This window comes from Quercus robur, chromosome 8 (assembly GCF_932294415.1).
Source record: "Quercus robur chromosome 8, dhQueRobu3.1, whole genome shotgun sequence".
In the NCBI taxonomy this organism is placed as follows: Eukaryota; Viridiplantae; Streptophyta; class Magnoliopsida; order Fagales; family Fagaceae; genus Quercus; species Quercus robur.
In genome coordinates, this window is record NC_065541.1 from 12,102,287 (window position 1) to 12,125,979 (window position 23,693).

General features: G+C 34.5%; 3 protein-coding genes across 5 annotated transcripts in view; 1 reads left to right on the forward strand and 2 right to left on the reverse strand.

Annotated features, from left to right (window-relative positions):
* LOC126695862 (disease resistance protein SUMM2-like) overlaps positions 1-23,693 on the reverse strand; it is a 79,510-nt gene that overhangs the window by 54,198 nt on the left and 1,619 nt on the right. The window lies entirely within an intron of this gene.
* Positions 7,486-23,693, reverse strand: part of LOC126694621 (probable disease resistance protein At4g27220) — an 88,671-nt gene continuing 72,463 nt past the window's right edge. Inside the window, exons 4-7 of the mRNA XM_050390991.1 lie at positions 13,235-14,704; positions 8,295-9,068; positions 7,891-7,981; positions 7,486-7,789 (exon numbers count right to left, since the gene is read on the reverse strand). Coding sequence (XP_050246948.1) covers positions 7,698-7,789; positions 7,891-7,981; positions 8,295-9,068; positions 13,235-14,704 — 2,427 coding nt within the window. The 3' untranslated portion in view covers positions 7,486-7,697. The remainder of the gene's footprint in view (positions 7,790-7,890; positions 7,982-8,294; positions 9,069-13,234; positions 14,705-23,693) is intronic.
* On the forward strand, positions 17,272-19,486 carry LOC126694629 (uncharacterized). 3 transcript variants are annotated; one of them, XM_050391003.1, is made up of 4 exons: positions 17,272-17,442; positions 18,043-18,133; positions 18,729-18,778; positions 18,870-19,486. In XM_050391003.1, the coding sequence occupies exons 1-4, from the start codon at positions 17,278-17,280 to the stop codon at positions 18,870-18,872; spliced, it is 309 nt and encodes a 102-aa protein (XP_050246960.1). In that variant the 5' UTR covers positions 17,272-17,277; the 3' UTR covers positions 18,873-19,486. The 3 variants fall into 3 exon arrangements, with proteins under 3 accessions (XP_050246960.1, XP_050246959.1, XP_050246958.1); XM_050391002.1 differs by having other exon boundaries at positions 18,875-19,486; XM_050391001.1 differs by having other exon boundaries at positions 18,913-19,486.

Below are 23,693 nucleotides of genomic sequence, written 5' to 3' on the forward strand. Positions count from 1 at the left end.
GGGGTTTTGTGTCTGAAGAGAGGAGAGCAGAATGAGAGAGAGAAGGAAGATAGAGAAAAGAAAAGAAATAATGAGAGAGAGAGGAGAGAGAAAGTTGGTCGGATAAAAAGGATGAGAGAGACAATTAAAAAATAATTTTTAGAAATAGAATTGTGCTACAGTAGCATCTTATTAATAAGATGTTACTGTAGCACAATTGTAAAAAAATTTACAATTCCGAACGTTTACAAGTCCAATTGCTGGGTGATTTGTGGCTCCTAATGCTAAATAATCCTTACATTTCCCATTTGGCATTCCCACTGGTGATGCTCTTACTTTAGCATTTTTCATAACTGGGTTAACAACAGGGACCATTTTAAAAATGATTATGAAAAAGAAGAGACTTACCTAAGAGAAAAATCAGTTTAAGGACCAAATTGAAAAACAGTCCAAAATATAAGAATCAAAAGTGCATTTACACCTAAATTAAAATAACCCCACACACTAACACACCACACGCATACCATAACAAACCACACACACTAACACCACATATTCACTGACACACTCTGAGAGTCCCTCTAGTCTCTAAAGCCCCACCACTCATTACTCATGTAAGAAATGCTATCAAATTTCAAATAGAGACAGAAAAGTCTAGGTAAAAAAAACCACCAATAATAGAGACACCAGAGAGAGATGCAAGCTCACAAGTTGCAAAATACCATTGAAATGGTCACCCATTTTTTTCTTTGCCTTTTCACACACAGCCATGCCTCGGCCTTCACAAGCATCTCTAATTGGGTTTTTGCTCTTTTTCTTTTTTTTTCTTTTTTTTCTTTTTTTTTGGAATTTGATGGAATTGTTTTGGTAATCTGTTGTGATATTGAGTTCAAATTGGTTTTGTTTAAATGTTTCAAGGGCCGGATCTAGAATTGGTTGATTGGGCTAAATTTTCTTTAGCTTTTCTCCTGTTCATTTTGTGGTTGGGCTAATTGTTTTGAACTTGCTACTTTGTATTTTAAGATTCTAGATCAGTGTGTGTGTCTATAAATATATATATATATATATATTATGGGCTTTCTTCTTTTTGTTTGAGAGGGCTAATGATTTTGTTAAGGGGGCAAGTGTAATTTTATTTGGCAAAAATTGCTAAAATCAGTTACTATATATATACTACTAATTTTTTTCCCCAAAATTTGGGGGTATTGCCCTCCAAAGCTAAAGAATAGCTCCATACTACTTACAAAAATACCATTTTTAAACTAGTAGTGCAGTTTAAACTAGTACTGTAGCTATTTACAGTAAGTGAGATGATGAAAGGTAACAAAATGTTTAAATTTACAAATATAAAGATCAAATGGAAGCAGTGACAACTTTATAATCAAATTGAAAATAAAGTCAAAATATGGAGGCCACAAATGTTTTCCCAAAAAATAAAAAATATATGTAGGTGTAATATACAATATGATACGGCTATCTTACAAACTCTGCAATTCTTAACTATTTTAATCTTCAAGCTCCATTTCATCAGGTTTGACTTGTAATTGTTCTTTCTTTCTTTCTTTATTTCCCATAGAATATTAGAATGATTAAAAAAATAAAAATAAAAAACGAAAAGAAATAAACCAAGACAAAATCTGCAAAGTAATTAAGTAGTATGATTGTTAACGTATATTATGTTATGGGCTTTAGGCCCAGCTAGATTACTTGTATAGCACACATTCTTGTACTACACTTTACTTGTACCGCACACATATACTTCCTTGTACCGCACACATATGCCTCCTATATAAAGACACTCATGTATATTCTTTGATTATGAAATACAATACAATCATTCAGTATTTCAAACATGATATCAGAGCCACTGCTCTGCCCTTTTCTTAGCAGTCTTGTTTTTATTGGTGTTACTCCATTCTCAACATCGCTTCCGTCGTCACAATAGTCACCGCAGCCTCTTGTCGTTGAACCTCCAACGTCTTCCAGCCGTTGTCTTTGGGTTCCGAACCTGCAACCGCTGTCGTTGAGGAGTCCTACACCACATAGACTACTGCACGTGTCATCTCCGCTGTGTATATTGCTCTGATTACATTTCTAGAGGTATTACTAAGATCATCTTGTGCCGATCTACACGTCGGTGAAAGTCTCATTGTCATCGGAGACCGCACGCACCCTCATGCGCCACCCAAAACTTCTATGTCAGTGCACCACGCGCCACATGCGTCGTCCTCAGCTCCAACTGACGTCACCCGTGACATCATCAGTGCCACATCAACCCTAGCTATGTCAGCATCCAGTCATCTGCTGACGTCAGCGCCACGTCATCTTGTTGACGTCATTCGCGTTGACTTGGACCGTTGACTCTACTCCAGGGTTGACTTTTGCAGTCTAGGTTCTCCTTACCCAGTTTTTCACGTAGATTTCATTTTTGCAGTCTGTTTTTGCATATTGTGCCTCTAAATGGATAAAAAGGATATTTTTCTTCCTCGCCCCATCAATACTATATTGGAGAGGAATAAGAATTACTTATCTTAGTCTCAAACTATACGCAGTTTTCTTAAGGGTCGCATGCTCTGGCATTACTATATTGGTGCAATCACTATTCCTGTCAAGGGAGCTTGTGAAGAAGATGTTGTCTTCCTTGTTTGCATGATTGAATGGGATAGTCACAACCACATGATCCTCACATGGATTCGAAACACTTTCATTCCCTTCATCTCCAATCTATCTGTTGGGCAGCTTTGATGATGCAAAATCAGTATGAGATATGTTGGCCAAAAGGTACTCCACTACTCACAGATCCATGAAATATCAGTTAGTGGTTGAACTGCATCAACTCAGGCAAGAACCAGGGCAATCCATCAATGACTACTATGATCAGCTTCGCTTCATTTGGGACCAAATTGACCTTTCTGATCCAACTTGGGCATGCCCAAAGGATGCTCAGCAATATGCTTCCATTAGAGATGAATTTCACCTCTATGAATTCCTGATATCACTTCACAAAGACTTTGAGCCCATTCGAGATCAGCTTCTAAATCGCAATCTTGCTCCCTTTCTTGATACTGCTGTGAACAAGTTGGTTAGAGAAGAAGTTCGTCTTGCAACCCTTCAAGCTCAGAATAAGCTTAATGTTTTGGCTATTACTCCTACTGCTCCACCCATATAGCAACCTCAACAATCAGGTGATTCCTCTGGCTGTAGCAATCATCGCAAGCAGACCAACAAAAAGTTCTGCAACTATTGCAAGCGTCCTGGCCATACCATTGAGACATATTACCGTCGCAACAAATCTACTACTGCTGTTGCTAATATTGAGCCTACTTCGTCGATGGCTTCCATTTCAGCTGAGTCCCAGTCCTCTGGATCCACTATCAACCTCTTCCCCACTGAACTACAGAAGATTATAGCTCAGGCTGTTCGTATGGCTAGTAATGCATCTCTTTCCACTGCTTTCTCAGTTCTACCTGGTAAGTCTCAAACTTGGCTTTCTAATTCTACCTATTGCAATCACATGACACCTCATTCGTCCTTATTCTCCAAACTTGACCCTGCACCACATCTTCTAAATATTCATATAGCTGATGGTTCCACCATGCATGGGAATAGTCTAGGTTTTGTTTCGACCTCCGACCTCTCTGTTCTTAGAGTCTTCCATGTACCTGACCTATCCTATAATTTGTGCTCTGTGGGACAATTAGCTGAACTAGGTTATCGCCTTATTTTTTACTATTCTGGGTGTATTGTGCAGGATCCGAGGACGAGGCAAGAGCTTGGGACCGGTCCTAGAGTTGTGTGTATGTTTCTCATGGACAATCTTCATCTTCCACCAGTTGTTCCTGTTTCTGTTGCTGCTATAGTTTCTTCCTTACCATTTCTTGCACTTTGGCATTCTCGTCTTGGTCATGCACCATCTTCTCGGGTACAACAGTTAGCTTCTAAGGGTCTGTTGGGTTCTGTGTCCAAAGACAATTTTGATTGTATTTCATGTCAGTTAGGAAAACAGCCAGCTTTGCCTTTCAATAATAGTGAATACATTTCTAATAATATTTTTGAGTTAATTCATTCTAATGTTTAGGGACCTTCTCCTGTTGCTAGTATTGGTGGATCTCGATATTTTGTTGTTTTTATTGATGACTATTCTCGTTATAGTTGGATCTTTCCTATGAAATCTCGTTTTGAAATTTTACCAATATACAGTAACTTTGCAAAAATGGTTGAAACACAATTCTCCAAACGTATCAAAACTTTTCGATTTGATAATGCTCTTGAATATGCTCAATATGCGTTTCAAGCTCTGTTACATTCCTATGGCACTGTACATCATCTAACTTGTCTAGGTACCTCTCAGCAAAATAGTCGAGCCAAAAGAAAATTTCGTCATATTCTTGACATTGTTTGTGCTCTTCTTTTTTCTACCAAAGTTCTTGCCCCATTTTGGGGTGAAGTTGCGTTTCATGCTGTTCATGTGATTAATCGCATTCCAAGCGTTGTCATCCATAATCAGACTCCCTATGAGCGTCTCTTTGGGTCATCCCCTGACTATCATCACCTTCGCTCCTTTGGATCTGCTTGTTTCGTTCTTCTTCAGTCTCATGAGCACAACAAACTTGAGCCTCGATCTAGACTTTGTTGTTTCCTTGGTTATGATGAAACTCAAAAAGGGTATAGGTGTTATGATCCTGTCTCTCATCGTCTTCGTGTTTCTCGTAATGTTGTCTTTTGGGAACACCGATTGTTTGTTGAACTTTCTCACTTTCGTTCTTCCCTGACTACCTCCTCTATTTTAGAAATCTTTCCAGATGAGTCTCTTGTTCCTTCTACAAATACTTTTGATCCTCCTTTAGACTTCTCTATTCAACCTCCAGATATTTTTTAGGCTTCTTCTAGACAGGTCAAAGATGAACAGGTTGATAACAAGCTACCTCACCTTGAGCCTAGGTCCCCAGCTCCTACTCCGCCTGAAGATCCTCCACAAGACATTCCACCTCGCCACTCAACCCCGAGTAAGATCCATTCTTGCACATTTACTTGACTATCATTGTTACACTACCCTTACTACATTTCACGAGCCTCACACCTATCGTGAGGCCTCCACTGACCCTTTATGGCAGATTACAATGAAAAAGGAACTTGATGCATTAACCAAAAATCATACTTGGGATTTGGTCACTTTCCCTTCTGGACAGTCTGTGGTTGGTTGTAAGTGGATCTATAAGATCAAGATTCGCTCTGATGGGTCCATTAAGTGCTACAAGGCTCATCTTGTTGCAAAAGATTTTACACAGGAGTATGGGATTGATTATGAAGAGACCCTTACTCCAGTTGCACGTATCTCATCTGTTCGTGCCCTCTTAGCTATTGCTGCTACTAGTAAATGAGATCTTTTTCAGATGGATGTTAAAAATGCCTTCCTTAATGGGGATCTGAGTGAAGAAGTCTATATGCAACCTCCTCATGGTCTCTCTGTTGAATCAAACAAGGTTTGTCGCCTTCAACATGCATTTTATGGCCTTAAACAAGCTCTACGAGCTTGGTTTGCCAAGTTCAGCTCCACTATCTTTCGCCTAGGTTACACTGCCAGTTCGTATGATTCTGCATTATTTTTTCGTCATATTGATAAAGGCACCATTTTGCTTCTCCTATATGTGGATGATATGATCATAACTGGTGATGACATCAGGGGCATTCAAGAACTCAAGGATTTTCTCAGTCAGCAGTTTGAGATGAAAGATCTTGGACATCTCAGTTATTTCTTGGGTCTTGAAATTACTCATTCCACAGATGATCTTTATATTACTCAAGTCAAGTATGCTTCTAACTTTTTGTCTCGAGCTGGACTCACTGACAGCAAGACTATTAACACTCCAGTTGAACTTAATGTGCATCTGACACCCTCGAGGGGGGGGGGGGGGAACCATTGTCTAATCCTTCTCTTTACATATGATTGGTTGGCAGCCTAGTTTATCTCATAGTTACTCATCTAGACACCTTCTATGCTGTTCATTAGGTGAGCTAGTATCTGTCTGCCCCACGATCAACTCACTATGCTGCTATTCTGTGCATTCTTTGATACTTGAAGGGCACTCTCTTCCATGGCCTTTTCTACTCAGCTCAGTCTCTTCTTGTACTCCGTGCATTCTCTGATGCTGATTGGACAAGAGATCCCACTAATCGCAGGTCTACTACGGGTTATTACTTTCTCCTTGATTCTTCTTTGATTTCTTGGCGTAGTAAGAAACAAACTTTTGTGGCCGGCTCCAGTACTGAAGCAAAATATCGTGCCCTTGCTATTACCACATTTGAGCTCCTTTGGCTACCATGACTTCTTAAGAATTAGGGTGTGTCCACATCCTCTGCTACTCCCCTTTATTGTGACAACTAGAGTGCCATTCATATTACTCACAATGATATCTTCCATGAACGGACTAAACACATCGAGATTGATTGTCATTTTATCCGTTATCATCTTGTCCATGGTACTCTCAAGCTTTTCTCCGTCTCCTCCAAAGATTAACTTGCAAATATCTTCACCAAGTCACTTCCTAAGGGACGCACTCGTGATTTGGTTGACAACCTCAAGCTGGTCTCACATTCACCTTGAATTTGAGGGGGGCTGTTAGTGTATATTATGTTATGGGCTTTAGGCCCAGCTAGATTACTTGTATAGCATACATTCTTGTACTACACTTTACTTGTACCGCACACATATGCCTCTTATATAAAAACACTCATGTATATTATTTGATTATGAAATACAATACAATCATTCAGTATTTCAAACAATGATCAAAGATCGTAAAGTAATAACTGTGTCGGAATTAGTGGAAAATGAAGATCGTAGAACGGCTTTTCGCATACCTTTTGTTACGGGAATCTGCAAAGTCTCCAGTCACTTGCAGACCGCAGTCTCCACATTCAGGATCTTGCAATAAATCTTTGGAAAAGCTAGCACAGCACAATTATTGAGTTGGAAAAGCTAGCTCCATTAGTGGTAATCATCTTTTTTTTATTTTTTATTTTTATTTTTTGAGAAACTAGTGGTACCGGTAATTATCTTATCAGTCACTTTTTCCAACTAGTGGTAATCATCTCATCAGTCACTTTCTGGTTTAAAAATCAAACCTGTAAACAACTCAAAAATAAAAAAGTTTACAGTTTTTGAGGGAGGAACGAAATTCCACTAGAATTATAAACTGTTTCATAATTAATTTAATAATTAATTAAAATATAAATAAATATACTAAATTTCTGAAATTTGTAAAATTCCAATTTAATCAATTTAATTGGAATGCCAATTAAAATCTAAATAAGATTTTTATGATCCCTTTTAGATTGAATGTCTGTAGAATGTAATATTTGTTGGATATCTGTTGTGATTGGCGTATAATAATAAGTGTAAAAATAATGTTCCAATTATAAATTATCACTTAAAAAAAGTTATTGTACAATTATTTGTCTCTTGTGTAAGAAATATAAAGAAAAAACACATTATCTATCAAAAAATAAAATAAAATAAAACATGCATCAAATAAATTATTTGTTTGTTGTCATGTGTTGCTGAAAGCATAAAGTGTAAAGAAACTAGGAAAGTAGAATTATCACACACTGACACACACTTGTAAAGTATCTTGAGTTCAACGATATAGCGATGTTAAAAGAAAATAAATAGAAAGCAAAAGAGTTGTGTAAATACAGAGATGACAATCTTCGGAGACCTAATCGTACTCCAGAAATAGCAGCCCCATCCATCCAATGAACTGCCACGAATTATCATCTTCGGAGTTATTATCCCGTACGTCTTTCTCATCTAAATCAATTGAACATAACAATAGTTTATTTTGTCAAAGCAAGAAGTAAGGAAAAAAAAATTAAATATAATAAAAGGTTCGTGTAGTTAAAAGTTAAAACCTGTCGTCCATGTTATATCGTTGTTGGCAGGCCATATGGTAAGCACTGGAGAAATTGTTGAAATCCCCGTAGGCTCGTCTATCTGGGCTACCTGAACAACCAAATCGAAAGCCAACAAGCATTTATATATTCTGGCGACGCAAGAGGAAATAAATCAAATAATAATAACATTTTTAAAATATAATAAAATTCGTCTCAAGCTCCCAACTAGACAAACGGTACTTATCAGTTATCAGTAAGGGTTGATTATAATTAAGCACATGCACAACATAGGATATTTGGTGTTATAAATCAAATAATTATTAGTAGTAGTAATATGTATACTACTACTAATAATTTAGTGAACAGATAATAATAATAATAATAATAATAATAATAAAAAAAAGGCAGGAATATTGGATTACCTCTCCATTTATAAGCACACTTCTGTCTGGAGTACGGGTAAAAGTCGTCCTCATGTTCTTACAGCTTTTCACTCTTAACTCCCTCCATTTTGGCAGTATAAACTGATAGTTCTTTGGGCAGAAGTTAACAAGGCTTGGTAGACCTTTGAGTCCCATATATTGTAGTTGAGGGAGCGTTACATATTTCGGAACTCCAGCGTCTCCTTCATGTGTGAATACTTCCATTAATTGAGAGTTTTCTTTTACTATGAGAATCTTTAGTTCTAAAAGACTATCAGCGACGGTCATGGGGAAGAGATATTTCAATTTAGTGCAGTATGTGACATGGACTCTTTTCAGTTTAGGGAAGCATAAAGGTTGGAGATGACTCTCTGATGAGACCTGTTCTTCTACATTTTCAACAATTAGATGCTCCAATTCGTCACACCTTTCAATTTTAAGAGATTTCAACTTTTGTAAGCTTTGAGCGAGGGCCGGTGTGAAGAGATGCGTCAATTTTTTGCACCCGATGACTTCTAAATCTTCAAGATTGTTAAGATTAATAAGGTAATTAGTTGCGCCTTTCCATATGCACCTCAGTTCATGTAGACCAATCAACAACATGTTCTTCAATCTTGGAAGTAACAGATCCTGTTCTCCTTTTATAGTAAGAAGCCCTTCAAGCTTAATCACCTCATGGATTCCTCCATAATTTTTAACTTTTAATTCTTCCAAATTTGACAAACCCTGCATCAAATCAAATGAAATTGCATTCCAATCGTCCACAGGCAAGATCTGTAAATTTAAGTCTCTATTTATTAAAAGCAACAGGAATTCACATAAGTCTTGACTAAAACCTATTTATACACAAACACAAAATCCTTACATGTGAAATTATGTGGCAAAATGAAAGTATTACAAGTTGTACAACATAATTTTACTATGTGAATCATTAGAAGTACATTACAATTATTAGCAATAGTTTACTTCAAGTAAAACTCTATTACTGTTTTTTTTTTTTTTTTTTTTTTAAATGAATCTTACTCTAATTAAGCTCAATAATCAAAAGTCTAAAGATATTTTAAAGGCTTTTATTTTATTTTAAATTTTAAATTATTTTACAATTTAGTATAATCTTTGGTTTTATAAAAACTTGGATGTATACAATGTGCATTTGTCATGTAACTTGAAGTAATTTTTGATCTTTTAGTTTTACTATTTATTTTAATAATTTATATTTATATTATTGAAATATTTTTTTTTATTTTATATCCGATTCTTGATTAAGTCTTGCCTTGTATGGACATAAGATTTATCCTATATAATAAATTGGGTCTTAAAAGTTATGATTACACAAAATAGTTATATTTTTCTAAAACACTCCAAAATGACTAAAATACGAATTTATCTCATGGCCATATATTTTATTAACAAATCAAGGCTCACGACCCATATCATTTCTCTCACTTCTCGTGGAATTGGCCTTCCCAATAAAAGTTCATATTTATGCAATATAAGAAACTTCATGAGACCCAAGCATGCTCAAATTGGTGGAATATCATTTTTGAATCCAAGAATGTTGGGTATATATGTGTGAGTGAAATCCTACATTAAATAATAATGAGAAGAATAAGTGATTAAAATAACATAGTTGGACCTTAACTCGCAAGAAAGCTGACCAAATATTTGGACAAACAATTTTTTTTTCCCCTAAAAAAAAACACTTTTTTTTTTCATTTATATATATATCTAAAATTTGACCAAATATCCTCACATTTGACAACACTTACAATAAGGAAACTCCCGATTGCTCTTCCCAAAACTTAATCATAAATTATATATCCACAAAATTACTAATTATTCACAGGTCCAACATTCTAACTGCTTGTAGGAAATCCAACTAAATGACAAATCATATACAGGTCTAGCCATCTAAGCACCTTGCACTAATCAAGAAACCTGACCAAATGGCTTGACAAAGGCTATTTTGCCATTCTTAATAAGGGTCTAGCTATCTTAATACTTTGCACTAGTCAGAAAATTTGACCAAATATCTAGACAAACACTTCTTTTTTTTTTTTCTTTTTTTTTTCTTTTATATATATATACATATACATACATATATATATATATATATATCTAAAACTTCAAGCATAGTATTTGTTGTTGCTATGTTTCTATTAAGCCACATCAGCGGCCACATAATCTATTTATTTTCTACATCTTCTTTTCTCTTTTAAATTTTTTTTCTTCCTATTCTTAAAATTTAAAAAAAAATAAAAAATAAAAAATAAAACTCTTCATTTTCTATTAGCTCACACCTACTGTTATACTTCTTCTAACCTTTTTCCTCCATGTTTGCCTCTTTTTTTTCCCACTACTCATTACTTTTCCATTGCACTTCTCTCATCCTTTTCTCTTTCTTATATTTTGACTTTTCTTCCACCCATTTTATTTTGTATAAATTTGATATAATTTCTCCAATTTAATCCATATTTTCCCACACAAAAACTGAGTACTCTCTCTCTCTCTCTTGGTGGATTTTTTTTTTCTTTCTTATAACTCTATATAAGGTTGATGGTTATTTTTAGTATGTGTTTTGATATTGTAAATTTTTTTTTTAAAAAAAAAAAATTTCCTATCACAAAGTCTTCTATCTCTCTTTTTATAGCTTTTTTGGGTTAATACTTAGTTTTTTTTTTTTTTTTTTTTTGTTTTTTTGTTTTTTTGTCTTCTATCTCTCTTTTATAGTTTTGGTTAAATTTTGGTTTGAATTAATACTTAGCTTTATTTTTATTTTTTTGGAAATCGGAATTTGAATTTATATCAAAACTCAATCTACATGGCTATGAATTTGAATATGTCTACCAATTGTTTGAGTAATAAATTATTATAAAATTTATATTTTATTCCTTTGGTTTAATTTTAATTTTGATTAAGATAACATTGTAATTTGGTGATGAGTTTTGATTATTATGATAATCTCCAGAATCATTAAGAGATGAAAATTTTGAATAATAAATTTGAAACTTATAAATTTTAGTTGTATATTAAGCAAATTTAAGTTATACGAATATAATTCACCTTAAATAAATATTAATCAAATACACAAAAAATAATAGAATGATATATTTGTCAAGTTAAAAAAAAAAAACTTGGAGAATTTTTTTTTTTTTAAATAGACAATACTTACATATTACACCCCATTATATAATATTTATAAATTCCCCGCATTTCATGGATTGCTAGTTCATAGTAAAAACTAGAAAAGTGGTCAAAGACCTTCTACCTAATAAATCAAACCCTCTCCGGGTTTCTCATATTGAGTTTCTTACCCATTCGAAAAAAAAATAGAAGAGAAAGCGCGGGGGGGGGGGGGGGGGGGGTGTGTGGGGAATCCACTTGAAACTAGGGAGAATTCATCACCATATAACACAACACCTCTATTACAACAAGAATAATTTGTCAAGCAGCCATAGCCTCTGATCTTCATATTTCTCGTAATTTTCATACTTTTGTAATCTACATACTTAACAAACTCTCAATACTTTCCTACACTCTAAAGATATTCAATACTCTTCTAAGAATATCATACGCTACACAGATTTTATCAAGAACTAAATATCATTGTCATGGGAAAAGTCATCAAAGTGGACACTAACACTAAGTTTATTTCGATATTAACATTTTGGAAAATGAATTATTCTTGAAAAAAACTATATCATTTTTGTTAGAAATTTAACCCAATTCCTAGATTTGTGAGGTGTGAAAAATAGAGAAAATATGAGCCAAAAGAAACAATCACATAAAACAAGATTTACGCAATTTGACAATGTGCCTACCTCTTCAATATTATCAAATCAATTACAATATGCTCTCAAGTTTATGCCTAACTTGAGATCCATACCAAATACAGTAATATCTCTCTAAGAATAATTTAAACTCACTTGAAATCTACAATCACAAAACTACCTGTTATTGTAGTACCCAAAACAATTTATTATTAGAGAAAACCCAAACTAATTTTCTTTTGTGTATATGTTTCAGGGTTAAAGAAAATCTCCTTGCCTTTTTTACTCCCACACAAACAATATTTTTCATTGCACTCAATGCAACACACGCTTGGCTATTTTTTTTTGTTTTTTACTCCATGCAGCACACTTCACTTTTCTCTTTATGCAGCTGTCCCTCTCTACATGTTTCTCTCTATCTCTATCATTAGAAAAAACCCGGAACGCTGCTAATTAATATATGTTTGACTTTTTCTATTCCTATTACTGTTATAGATAGGAATCCTTAATCTTGGATGGCAAGCTTAACCTTTGGGCTAGTCACGTGGGTTGGAGTCACAATTATATTTGGTAATGATATTAAAATAATTTAAGAAAATATTTATTTTTTTAACTTTTTTTTTTGAGATTTTTTAGCTTCGTGTGAGATAAAGTTGTTTAAAAAAAAAAATTAGCAGAAAATAACTCTATCTTATGTTAAGCTAAATAAGATAAATTAAGAGACAATTTTTCTCAACCCAATTCTTTTTTGATGTTACCAAACATATGAAAATATGAAGGAATATATATATATATATATATATATAGTATATAAGATTTTTCCTTAAAACAAATGGATTGTTAGTGGAAAATTCTAAATTTGTGATGCCCATTACAAATGTTAATATTATTATTACATGTGACTATGTGACATCGCTTCAATTAAAAGTATAACAAGTTTCTTTTTTTATTTTCATTTCGATACGTGCTAGTCCAAACTCCTAAGCAACAGTATACTACTTGAAAATCTTTTAGAATTCTGATTTATTTATTTTGGTTTGTTTACTATTTTCACCTCATGACCATCAAACAAAATGGAATTCAAATACCGGTGCACTAGTTTTTGTCCCAAAAAAAAAAAGGTGCAAAACCGAAGAAAGAGTAGTAGAATAAATAGAATTAAGAAATTACCTTTTGCAGAGCTGGCACATTAGCAAAAAATGACAACTTCACTTTAGGACAGTCCACCACGTATAGCCTCTCCAGTGATGGCCAAACTGAAGAACTATTTCCTCCACCAAAACTGACAAGCTCTGGTAAGTTCCATAATCTTAAGTTTCTCAACTTAGATAGCACGCTGTTGTCTCCGTCCCCATCATCTCTTCCTTTTTCATGGCCAAATACTTGCTTTAATTGAGGAAGATCTTCTAATGATAGTTTTTCTAGTTGGGGAAGATCTCGAGCAATTGATAGACATTCCAGATTTTCGCAATTCACTACCTTAATAGTCTTTAATTTTGGGAAGCCTGTAGGTTGATGGTGACTCTCTATTTCGCAATCCCCAACTTCTCCTTCTCTGTTCTGGCCGAATACTTTCTTTAATCGAGGAAGATCTCGTAATTTTAGCCTTTCTAGTTGCTGAAGACCTCGAGCAACTGAGATAGGAAAGATATATTCCAGTTTTCCGCAATTCTCTACTTCAAGAGTCTCTAATTTTGAGAGACATATTGGTTGACCGTGACTCTCCAATATCACTCCCTGCTCTGAAATTATTTGTTTCATTTCATCGCATCCGTCAAGAGAGAGTCGTTTCAGCTTTTTTAGACTTTGAGCAAGGGACGGCGAGAAGAGACTGATCAATCTCTGGCATCCACGTGCGACTAAATCTGTGAGATTGCTAAAGATTTCATACTGGTTGGGCCCCTCACATATTGTTCTCAGATATCTCATTTTCCTTAGATATAGTTTGACCAAATTACCGAATGTTACGGTATGATTTCCCCCAATTGTATCAACAATGCATTCCATCTCACAAGACTCAATCCAAATATATTCCACGGTATGGAACAACGACTTCAATGCGTTCATTGAGGAGGCATTCAAATCTTCGATTACCAGGGTTCGCCAAGGTGTCCCAGGAGTCCAGAACGGTTGGCCAAGGGTTTGCCAAGGTGTCACAGGACTCAAGAACGGTTCGCCAATCACTATGAAATATCTATGCAAGTCCGGGAAAACAAAGCCTTTGGGTAAATGATTCGAGTTCAACTTTATAGAGAGATTAACCAAGCGGGGTAATGAGTTCAACTCTGATAAGTTAGCGTTGCTTATTTCTGAGGTTGTCCCTTCAACACCCCAATTCTTGAAGCTGCTACTAATGATTAGTTCTTCTAATTGGGATAATCTTCGTATCACATTTGGTGGAATCTGTTGCAGTTGATCACAACACGTCAAATCTAGCATTTTTAAACTCGCCATTTCCCCTAACTCACTTGGCAATGCATTTATTCCACAACCGTAAAAGCTTAAAGTCTCAAGTTTCTTTAACTTTCCCAATGAAGAGAGGTTATCATTGAAATTGCAGTATTTCAAATATAAGGTCCGAAGGTTTGTCAATAATTCGAGTGATTGTGATGATAAGATTATGTCATGTAGTGCTAAAACCTTGAGACAATTCATCCCTTCAAACAATGTGTTAGAGATTTTTTTGGAACTTTGAATTCCACCCAATAACAAAATGTTGAGTCTTGGACATACCAATTTATCAGGAAGTTGTTTGGTGTTGAAATCCATCAAGGAGATTGCTGTGGCTCTTTCAAAGTTTGTGTTTCTCTCTAAACGAGTGCAGGCTCTTTGCTCGAATTCATTTTCCCCTTTTGATGTTATCCATAAGCCAATATCGCGAACCATGTCATGCATCTTCACAAATTCTTTATTAAAATCTTCTAGTAGTAAAGAAGAATCTTTGAGGCTATTGACTGCTGCACGCACTTGGCAACGTGCATCTTCAAGTAAGTGAAAATCTTCATCTTCCTCTAATCCCATAACATATCTAGTCAATTCTTCAATAGGAATATTATAATCTTCTGGAAATAAAGAGCACAACAAAAAGCATAACTTGGTTTTGCGTTTTAATTGATCAAAACTCCACTTAAGACATGCATAAGCATTTTTATCTTCATCAACACCCTCAATATCAACAAGTCTAGACTTTCTTAGTTGATGCATTGCTACATTCCAATCATTGAGAGATTTTCCTGTAAGAGCCTTTCCCACTGTAATGATTGCTATAGGCAAACCTTTGCATTCTTTAACAACTTCTAGTACCACATCATTCAAGACTGGGCAATCATCAACTATAGCGGTTTTCTTCATCAAAGCCAATGATTCTTCCTCCACTAAGAAATTTAATGGAATTTTCCTTTGACAACGCATTAAATTGCATATATGCACACTTCGTGTAGTCAAAAGCATCTTGCAACCCCTGTGATCATCACAAGATGGAATTCCAATAGCTTCTAAGTTGACATCTTTCCAAACATCATCAAGGATTATGAGGATATTCTCTGCTTTCTTTATTCTTAAGCATATTTCACTTGCTCTTGCCATATCGCTCTCACCTTTAAAATCCAAGTTTAAACAGCCTGCAATTTCACCTTGAATTCTTCTAGCGTTTGGAGTCAACGACACAACAGTCATCACAATTTCATCGAAAATATTTAGTTCTTTGGTTTTCTTGTGCACTTCCTTCACCAGTGTTGTTTTACCAACCCCCCCTATTCCATGCAGTCCAATCCTTATACTGTTATCATCATGCAATGCCTCCATAATTTGTTGGAAAGCCAATTTTCTAGATTCAAACACCTCGAAATCACTAGATGAAAAGATCTCTATGCCAGGAGTCGGAGCACGATGGGTCAATTCAGAAAATTTGCCCTTATCTTGGAGCTCTTTGACAACATTTGTCATCTGTATGGCTTCCTTACATAACTTGTATTGCCGAATCCAATCAGGACACCAGCCGTTACAGAACCTCAAGTTTACTTGTACTTTATTTTCCAAAGCCTGTACTTCTTCCATGAGTTGATTCACATTTGTCAACCACCTTTCTACATCCTTCTCAGCAACTTCAATGTTCATTGCAGCTCGCTTGATAGCCTCTTGTACCTTTTGCTGCTCTAATTGCAGGTCTGTTTTTGCTTTGGTAAGATCATCAACAATTTTCTTGAAACGGAACAAATAACCAACATGACGAATGATGGGCTTCGCTGTGCATTTTCCAATTTCAGCTACAATGGAGCCCGTGCACCTCGTCAATATGTCCATCCTATCTGAAAATGAAAGTCTGTTATACTTCTTAAACAGGGAACACGATTAAAGATAGAGTGAAATTTTCAAAATTTAAGGTATACCTCGTTGACACGCTTGTGGGTGAATGACAAGGGAAACAATGGCCACCAACTGCGTAATAAAGTAAATTGAGGAATGAATTGCACTTGCTTTCAAATCTCCTTGCTATTCACCTGTAAGGATGAAAAAAGATCGATGTAAGAGATTCTTTCTTCCTTTTTTCGGGTTTAATTGTAGCTATCTATCTTGAAGGACCTAAACTATAGGGATACATGCAATGTGCAACCTAAACTTTCATATTATGCGACAATAAGTTGCGATTTCCACTCACCATTGAAATTAGAATCTACAGATGCTATTATTAATGCTATTATAGTTTAGGTTGCACACTACAAATGCTCTCATATTTTGGCGTGGATAATACTTGCCTACTAAATTTGTCAATTTTTAGGCTAATTTAAAAGTTGGGATGAAAATTGCAAAAACATATCCAATCAGAGTGTTGATCGTAATTTTTGTAAATAATATTTCTTTTCCCTATTGCCTGGGTAAAAGATGGATGCATCATGCATGAGAGTGAAATTCTCATCTTTGTGAATTAAAAAAAGAAAAAAAGAAAAAAAAATCTATTTAATGGCTGCTAAGCCAGAGACAACCTGCATCCGATTTATGATGATTATTTTTTATCATTAGGATAAGATATCGATTAATTTTTTGTGTAGACGAGGTCAATGGCGGCTCCATTTTCAAAATAAACTCCTTGGCAAAGGAAATATATATATTGTGTAGAGGGGCCATTCTACAATATCTACATTTTTTTGTGTGGGTACAGTACCCACTTATAGATTTAACCATTAATTTCACTTGTTTTGATTCAATCCATTGATATGATTTTAATGAATTACCAATTACCGGTCAAGGAAAAAACAGATGTCTCTGTTTTTTCTCTCTCTCGCCGTCTTGTGTTCTCTCTCTCTACTTCTCTGCTGCGTTCTTTCAATTCTGCTCGTCGATCTTCGCCGATCTTCACCTTGTCTTCATACAAATCTCAGGTAACCACTCTTCATACCTTTTCCCTGAGTTTATCATCAAGATTTGGGTTTTTGAATGGTGGGTTTGATGATTTATTTCAAGTGAAGGCGAGAGTAGGATAGGTTTTTTCGTCATCCCTTTTCCCTGAATTTATTGTCAAGATTTGGGCCTATTTGATTGGCTTTTTTTTTTCCTCTAGGAATTTTCAGCACTAGCATTAGGAATGTTGTGAAATATGAACTGAAATTTCATAATAGGCAGATTCGGGTTTTGGAGAAGACACGGGGTTTTTTTGGTTAAATTGAGTTTAACATTGGTGAATTTTCGGAATTGGGTTTGTTTTATAAGTAACTAATTTTGTTGGTTAAGTTGAGCTTAGCTTGTCAGACCATGTAAACTGATTGGTGAGTTTTCAGATACAAGTTTTGGGGAAGTAACTAATTTTGTTGGTTAAATTGAGTTTAGTTTTATTGAGTGTGTGAATTGGTGGGCGAATTATTGGATTTGGGTTTTAGAGAATTAACTTGTTTTGATGATTAGATTGAGTTTAGTTCATTTGTATTTGCGTTGAGTGTGTTGTTTTGTTGATTCAATGTTTGTGTGGTTCAATTCTTTTGCAGGTAGTAAAGGGGGAAGGAAATATATCAAGCTATGCCCACGCACATCCTAGTACTAATGGAAGCAAATGGTCTAGGGAAGAGAGATTTAGGAGTAATGCCAATGGTTTTTTTTACACGAACAAGCGGTGCGTGTTGTTTAGTTGCTTTGTGAATTTAAACTGATTGAGTATAATTTTCCAGTATTTTATGATGGTCTAGATTGATGGTTTTAGGGATTTTAGGTTACCATTATGCTAGAACCATATAGGCTGTTGAGACAATTAAATACATTTCATGATTGCTGAGGAAAAATAGGAGAAGCTTTATGCTTTATTTAGTTGCTGCAAAATTAGAGAGAAGAGACAAGAGTTTTAACCTTGGTTATAGCAGGGGATGAGTTTAGTGGCATTCTTCCCAGCTTCTTTTCCAAAAGCACCACCAAGGTCAAGGTGGTCTAGGGCAGTGTTTTCTTCGAAATTCTAATGAGTTTTAAAGTGATGAAAATTCTTTGAACATTTTGATTCATGTCTTATTCCTACTTTTCTTATTAACCAAAGGTATTATTATTCATGGAAACCTAATTTCATTTAAAACAAGGGCTCATGGATTGGTTTACGGTATTCGGAGAATTAGCTGTCCATGTTTCTGATTCAGTTGTTACAAAAAATGTTTTTAGTTTAATATTAATGGGTGTATGTCATTTACAGGTAGCAAAGCAATGGTATCAATCAGGGTCGCGGTGACATTGGAGTGCATGGTGACTACTTATCTCTTATTATATAAGCTTTTTATATCGTTTCTAGTTCTTTATATGTTTCACTGCCCTAACTTTGATGCCCTGATTCAAGTGAAGATTCTCGGATGAATCCAAATGATTTGCGTTTGAAACAGATAAACAAAAGAAAGATGAAGCGAATTCCAAGGGTTTTTGAAGAGAGAAGGAAGATGGACCAAAGTCAAAAGTTGTCAAAAACTATTTAGCCTGCAAGGCATAACATGTAGCAGTAAAGGTCTGATTAAAAGGACATACTTTTTTGTGGCAAATGCTAGCTACAGAAAGACCTAGATCCCCAAATAGAAATTTGAAATCTTCTATGGGACTCTCACCACAAAGAAATTTCAATGAGCTGCACCAAGAACCATCGCTAAGGGCAACTGATAATTCAAGAGCTAGATGGTTTTTAAGCAATGATGGTGCTTCTAGGCCAACAGGACCTTTAACTGTCAAAGGTCCTGATACTTCAGAGCTAGATATGCAGCTTACGCCAATGGGTGGCATTGGGCTGAAAAGTTTTCATCGGTATATTTTTTCCCCCTGCTGCCCTGTTTTAGCTTAATTTAAGAGGGTTTGGTTTGTATTTGTGAGGTTATCTTGATTAACAGTTGTGTATAATTCCTGTTGGTCATTTAATGTTATGTATTCATCATGCTCTTTTGAATGGAATTTTAAAAGGTGGAAGAATCTCACCGTGTCTGAGGTGGAAATTTTATTGTCTTCAATAATTATAGCATGTCTGAGGTGCAAAATTTGTTTAGCCTTTATGGAGTATAAATTCACCCAATACAACACCACTATGCTGTAAACATAGCAAACAACTTGAATTCTATGCAATTGTGATATTGGTTGGTGAATGTGATGCTTAATTAACTAGCTGGATTGGAGAGATGATTAAGATCATTGAAATCACACAATCAATTAACAACATTTTGTCAGATAATCTTTATCAAAATAATTGTACATCACTCACATTTGACTGCTTCATCAAATTATGGTAAAATTGATGGTCTTAGAAGAGCCATTATGTTACGGTGGGAGTCACATATGCCATTTGAGACATGGTTCATTGGTCTAGATAGATTATAAATAAATAAAGGAGGAGGAAAGGTAGTTCAAGGAGGAGGAGGAGGAAAGATAGTGGATGATCATGTGAAACAAAATATGCACTCTACATTTTCTCACTTCTAGATAGACAATGAAGCCAATCATCTGCCAAAGCTGGATCCTTCAAGGACAAGGTGGATGCCATCCATCGACAAAATATATGCGGACTTGGTTGTTAAGCACATACAACTTGTGAAAGAGCAAATTACTTTTAGTTGTTATAAAGTATTAGTTGTTGGAAAAATGTAGCTACAGTGGTATAGATTCTAATGTAATATTATAGAGTTTTTAGCCTAAACAAAGCTATTGGCAAACTTAATTCATTCATGTATGGACCTCATCTGTGTGTTAAATGTTAAAACTGTGAACTTTCCATTGAAACTATTAATTTTTGATTTATAGTACATCTTAAAATGCTGTTATAGGGGATTTACTAAGACGTTGGCAGTTAAAAAAAAAAAAAAAAAAAAAAAAAAAAAAACCTAGTAGAACTTGAGTTTACAAAATTTGAGTCCACTGGGATAATATTTACACACACACATGCATAAATCAATAGAACGTCATATATGACTGTTTATGAGTTAGTGATTTAGTGAATTGGTTTTTTTTTTTTTTTTTTTTTTTTTTTTTTTTTTTTTTTTTTTTAAATGAATGGGAGATTGAGTTTTTATTTTTTGTGATAACAAATGTATGTGTGGGGTGCACGCATGTACTTGTAATTCAATGTTGAGGCACTCATTCTTTTTAAGTTTTGTAGTTGACAATTAGCTTTTTGACAAGAATTTGAAAATAAATTTGCTAATCTCATTTCACTAGTTCAAAGTTCAAACACTTGCTAGCAATTGGATTGCACAGTTTGACTGAAAGATAGAGATTTTATTAGGAGATGGAAATAGATGCATAGCTAAGCACTACAAGAACAAATTTCTTTGACTTGCAAACTATTAAATAACATCTAATTTTCCTACTTTGACACTTTGATGATTCAATGTCAAACTTGTTGAGTAGTCTTACACTCATAACAAGGGTATTCCGGAAATTTTAGATGGAATCGAGGGTATTTTGGTTATTTTTTAGGTTTCGAAGGTATTTTGGTCATTTTTTATGTTTTAGGGTCATTTCGATCATTTTTTAGGTTTCAAGGTCATTCGATCCTTTTTTATATTCTAAGGGTATTATTTTTATCATTGTTTGCACCCATAATCAGTTTTTAGGTTCTATGGGTATTCCGGTAATTGTTGAGGGTTTTGGTGCTATTTTGGTCATTTTAAAGTTTTATGAGGTATTTTGGTAATTTTATAAGTTTGGAGGGTATTTTGATAAAATTTTAGGTTTTAGGGTCATTTTGGTCATTTTCAAGGTTCTATGGGTATTTCGGTCATTTTTTAGGTTTTATGAGTATCCTAGTAATTTTTGAGAGTTTTGGGGGGTATTTGGTCATTTTCAAGTTTTAGGAGGCATTTTGGTAATTTTATTATATTTAAGGGTATTTCGGCAATTTTAGAGGTTTAGGGGTATTTTTGTTATATATATTTGTCGATTATTAGGTAAGTTAGTGGGGTTGGGTTGGGTCGGGTTGGCTACGACCATATATGATGTTGGTACTGCCTAATGTGACAATAGACCATCAAATATGAGGGGAAAAAAAAATGAGGCTCTGCTAATTGAAATTAGGCTGACACTTTTCATTATGCTCAAAATGATAAACTATTAAGGATTAAATTATTTTGTTTAAATTTTTTGAAAAGGTCGGGTTGTTTGTTTTTGGTAAAATTGGTTAATTGAGCTTAATTGTTTTTATCTTTACTATTAGTAATTTTTTTTGTTAGGCTAATTTTTTGGGATGTTTATTTTGTTTCAAATTTTAGATCTAATTTTTTTTAATAGCTTTTAAAACAAGGAAAATGCTAGAGCTACAATTTTTTTTTAAAAAATTGCTATTGTGGTGAGTAGTTATTAGTAAGTAAAAAAGTGATTTTAGTGGTGGGTTCAAATGTAAAAATATGGTCAGATGTGATATTGGTACTGCCCAATGTAACAATGGAATTTCAAATGTAAAAAATAAAATAAAAATAAAAATAGGGTTTCACCAAATGTGACAAAAGTACGGTCAGAAGTGATATTAGTACTGCCCAATGTAATAATGGAACTATTAAATGTGAGAAAAAAAAATAGGGTACTACTAAATGTGACAAAAGTACAGTCAAATGTGATGTTGGTACTACCTAATGTGACAATGGAACCATCAAATGCGATAAAAAATAAGGGAACCATCAAATGTGACAAAAGAACAGTCACATGTGATGTTAGAACTGCACAATGTGAGGATGTAATCATCAAATGTGAGAAAAATAAAGGAACCACCAAATGTGACAAAAGTACAATCACATATAATGTTGGTACTACACAATGTGAAGATAGTACCGTCAGATGTGAGAAAAAAAAAAAAGAATCACTAAATGTGACAAAAGTATTATCAAATGTGATGTTGGTACTGCCAAATATGACAATGAAATCATCAAATGTGAGAAAAAAATAAGAGAACCACCAAATGTGACAAAAGAACATTCACATGTGATGTTGGAACTGCACAATGTGAGGATGAAATCGTCAAATATGAGAAAGATAAAGGAACCACCGAATGTGACAAAAGTACAATCACATGTGATGTTGATACCACACAATGTAAAGATGAAACCATTAAATGTGAGAGAAAAAAAAAGGAACCATCAAATGTAACAAAAGTACTGTCAAATGTGATGTTGAAACTACACAATGCGAGGATGAAACCGTTAAATGTAAGAAAAAAAAATAGAGAACCACCAAACACGACAAAAGTATTGTCAAATGTGATGTTAGAACTACACAATGTAATGATGAAACCATCAAATGGGAGAAAAAAATAAGGGAACCACTAAATGTAACAAAAGAACTGTCACATGTGATGTTGGAATTGCATAATGTGAGGATGAAACTGTCAAATATGAGGAAAAAAAAAAAAAAGGAACTACCGAATGTGACAAAAGAACTATTATATGTGATGTTGGAACTGCACAATGTTAGGATGAAACCGTCAAATGTGAGAAAAAGGAGAGAAGAGAACCACCGAATGTGACAAAAGAACTGTCATATATGATGTTAGGAACTATACAATGTGAGGATAGAACTGTCAAATTTGAGAAGAAAGTATGAGAACCGCCGAATGTGACAAAGAACTATTACATGTGATGTTAGAACTACACAATGTGAGGATGAAACTATCAAATACGAGAAAAATGTAACATGGTATATTAGGTTACTTACTAATGGGTATCGTACCCCCTTTTTTTTTGTGGGGGGGGGGGGGTGGTACGGTAGAATTACCCTGTGTAGAGAGGATTGAAGTTATCGTCTTCATTATCATTAGGTCCAAATGCACCATCACCTTCACCCTAATACATTTTTTAGGAAGTAAATAATCTTAGAAAACTCAATGAAGCACTTTAAGAAGATAGAATATTTGACCTCACATGGCAGATTTTTTATTTTTTGTTTTTTATGAGACTCACACGTGGCAGTTTATAGATCTAAAATGTATCTTGTATGTATATCCTATAGATAAAAAATAATAATTTATAAATGTTTAAAGCATTTGTTGTTTTTGTATAAGGTGTATATACAATTTGGTTATTTAAGACATTTAGGAGGATTTTTGCATTTTGAAGATTTCGGGGAGAGATATTTTGGGTATATTGGAGTTGTTTTTATCATTTTAGAGGTTTTAGGGGTATCTTGGAGGCTTGAAGATATT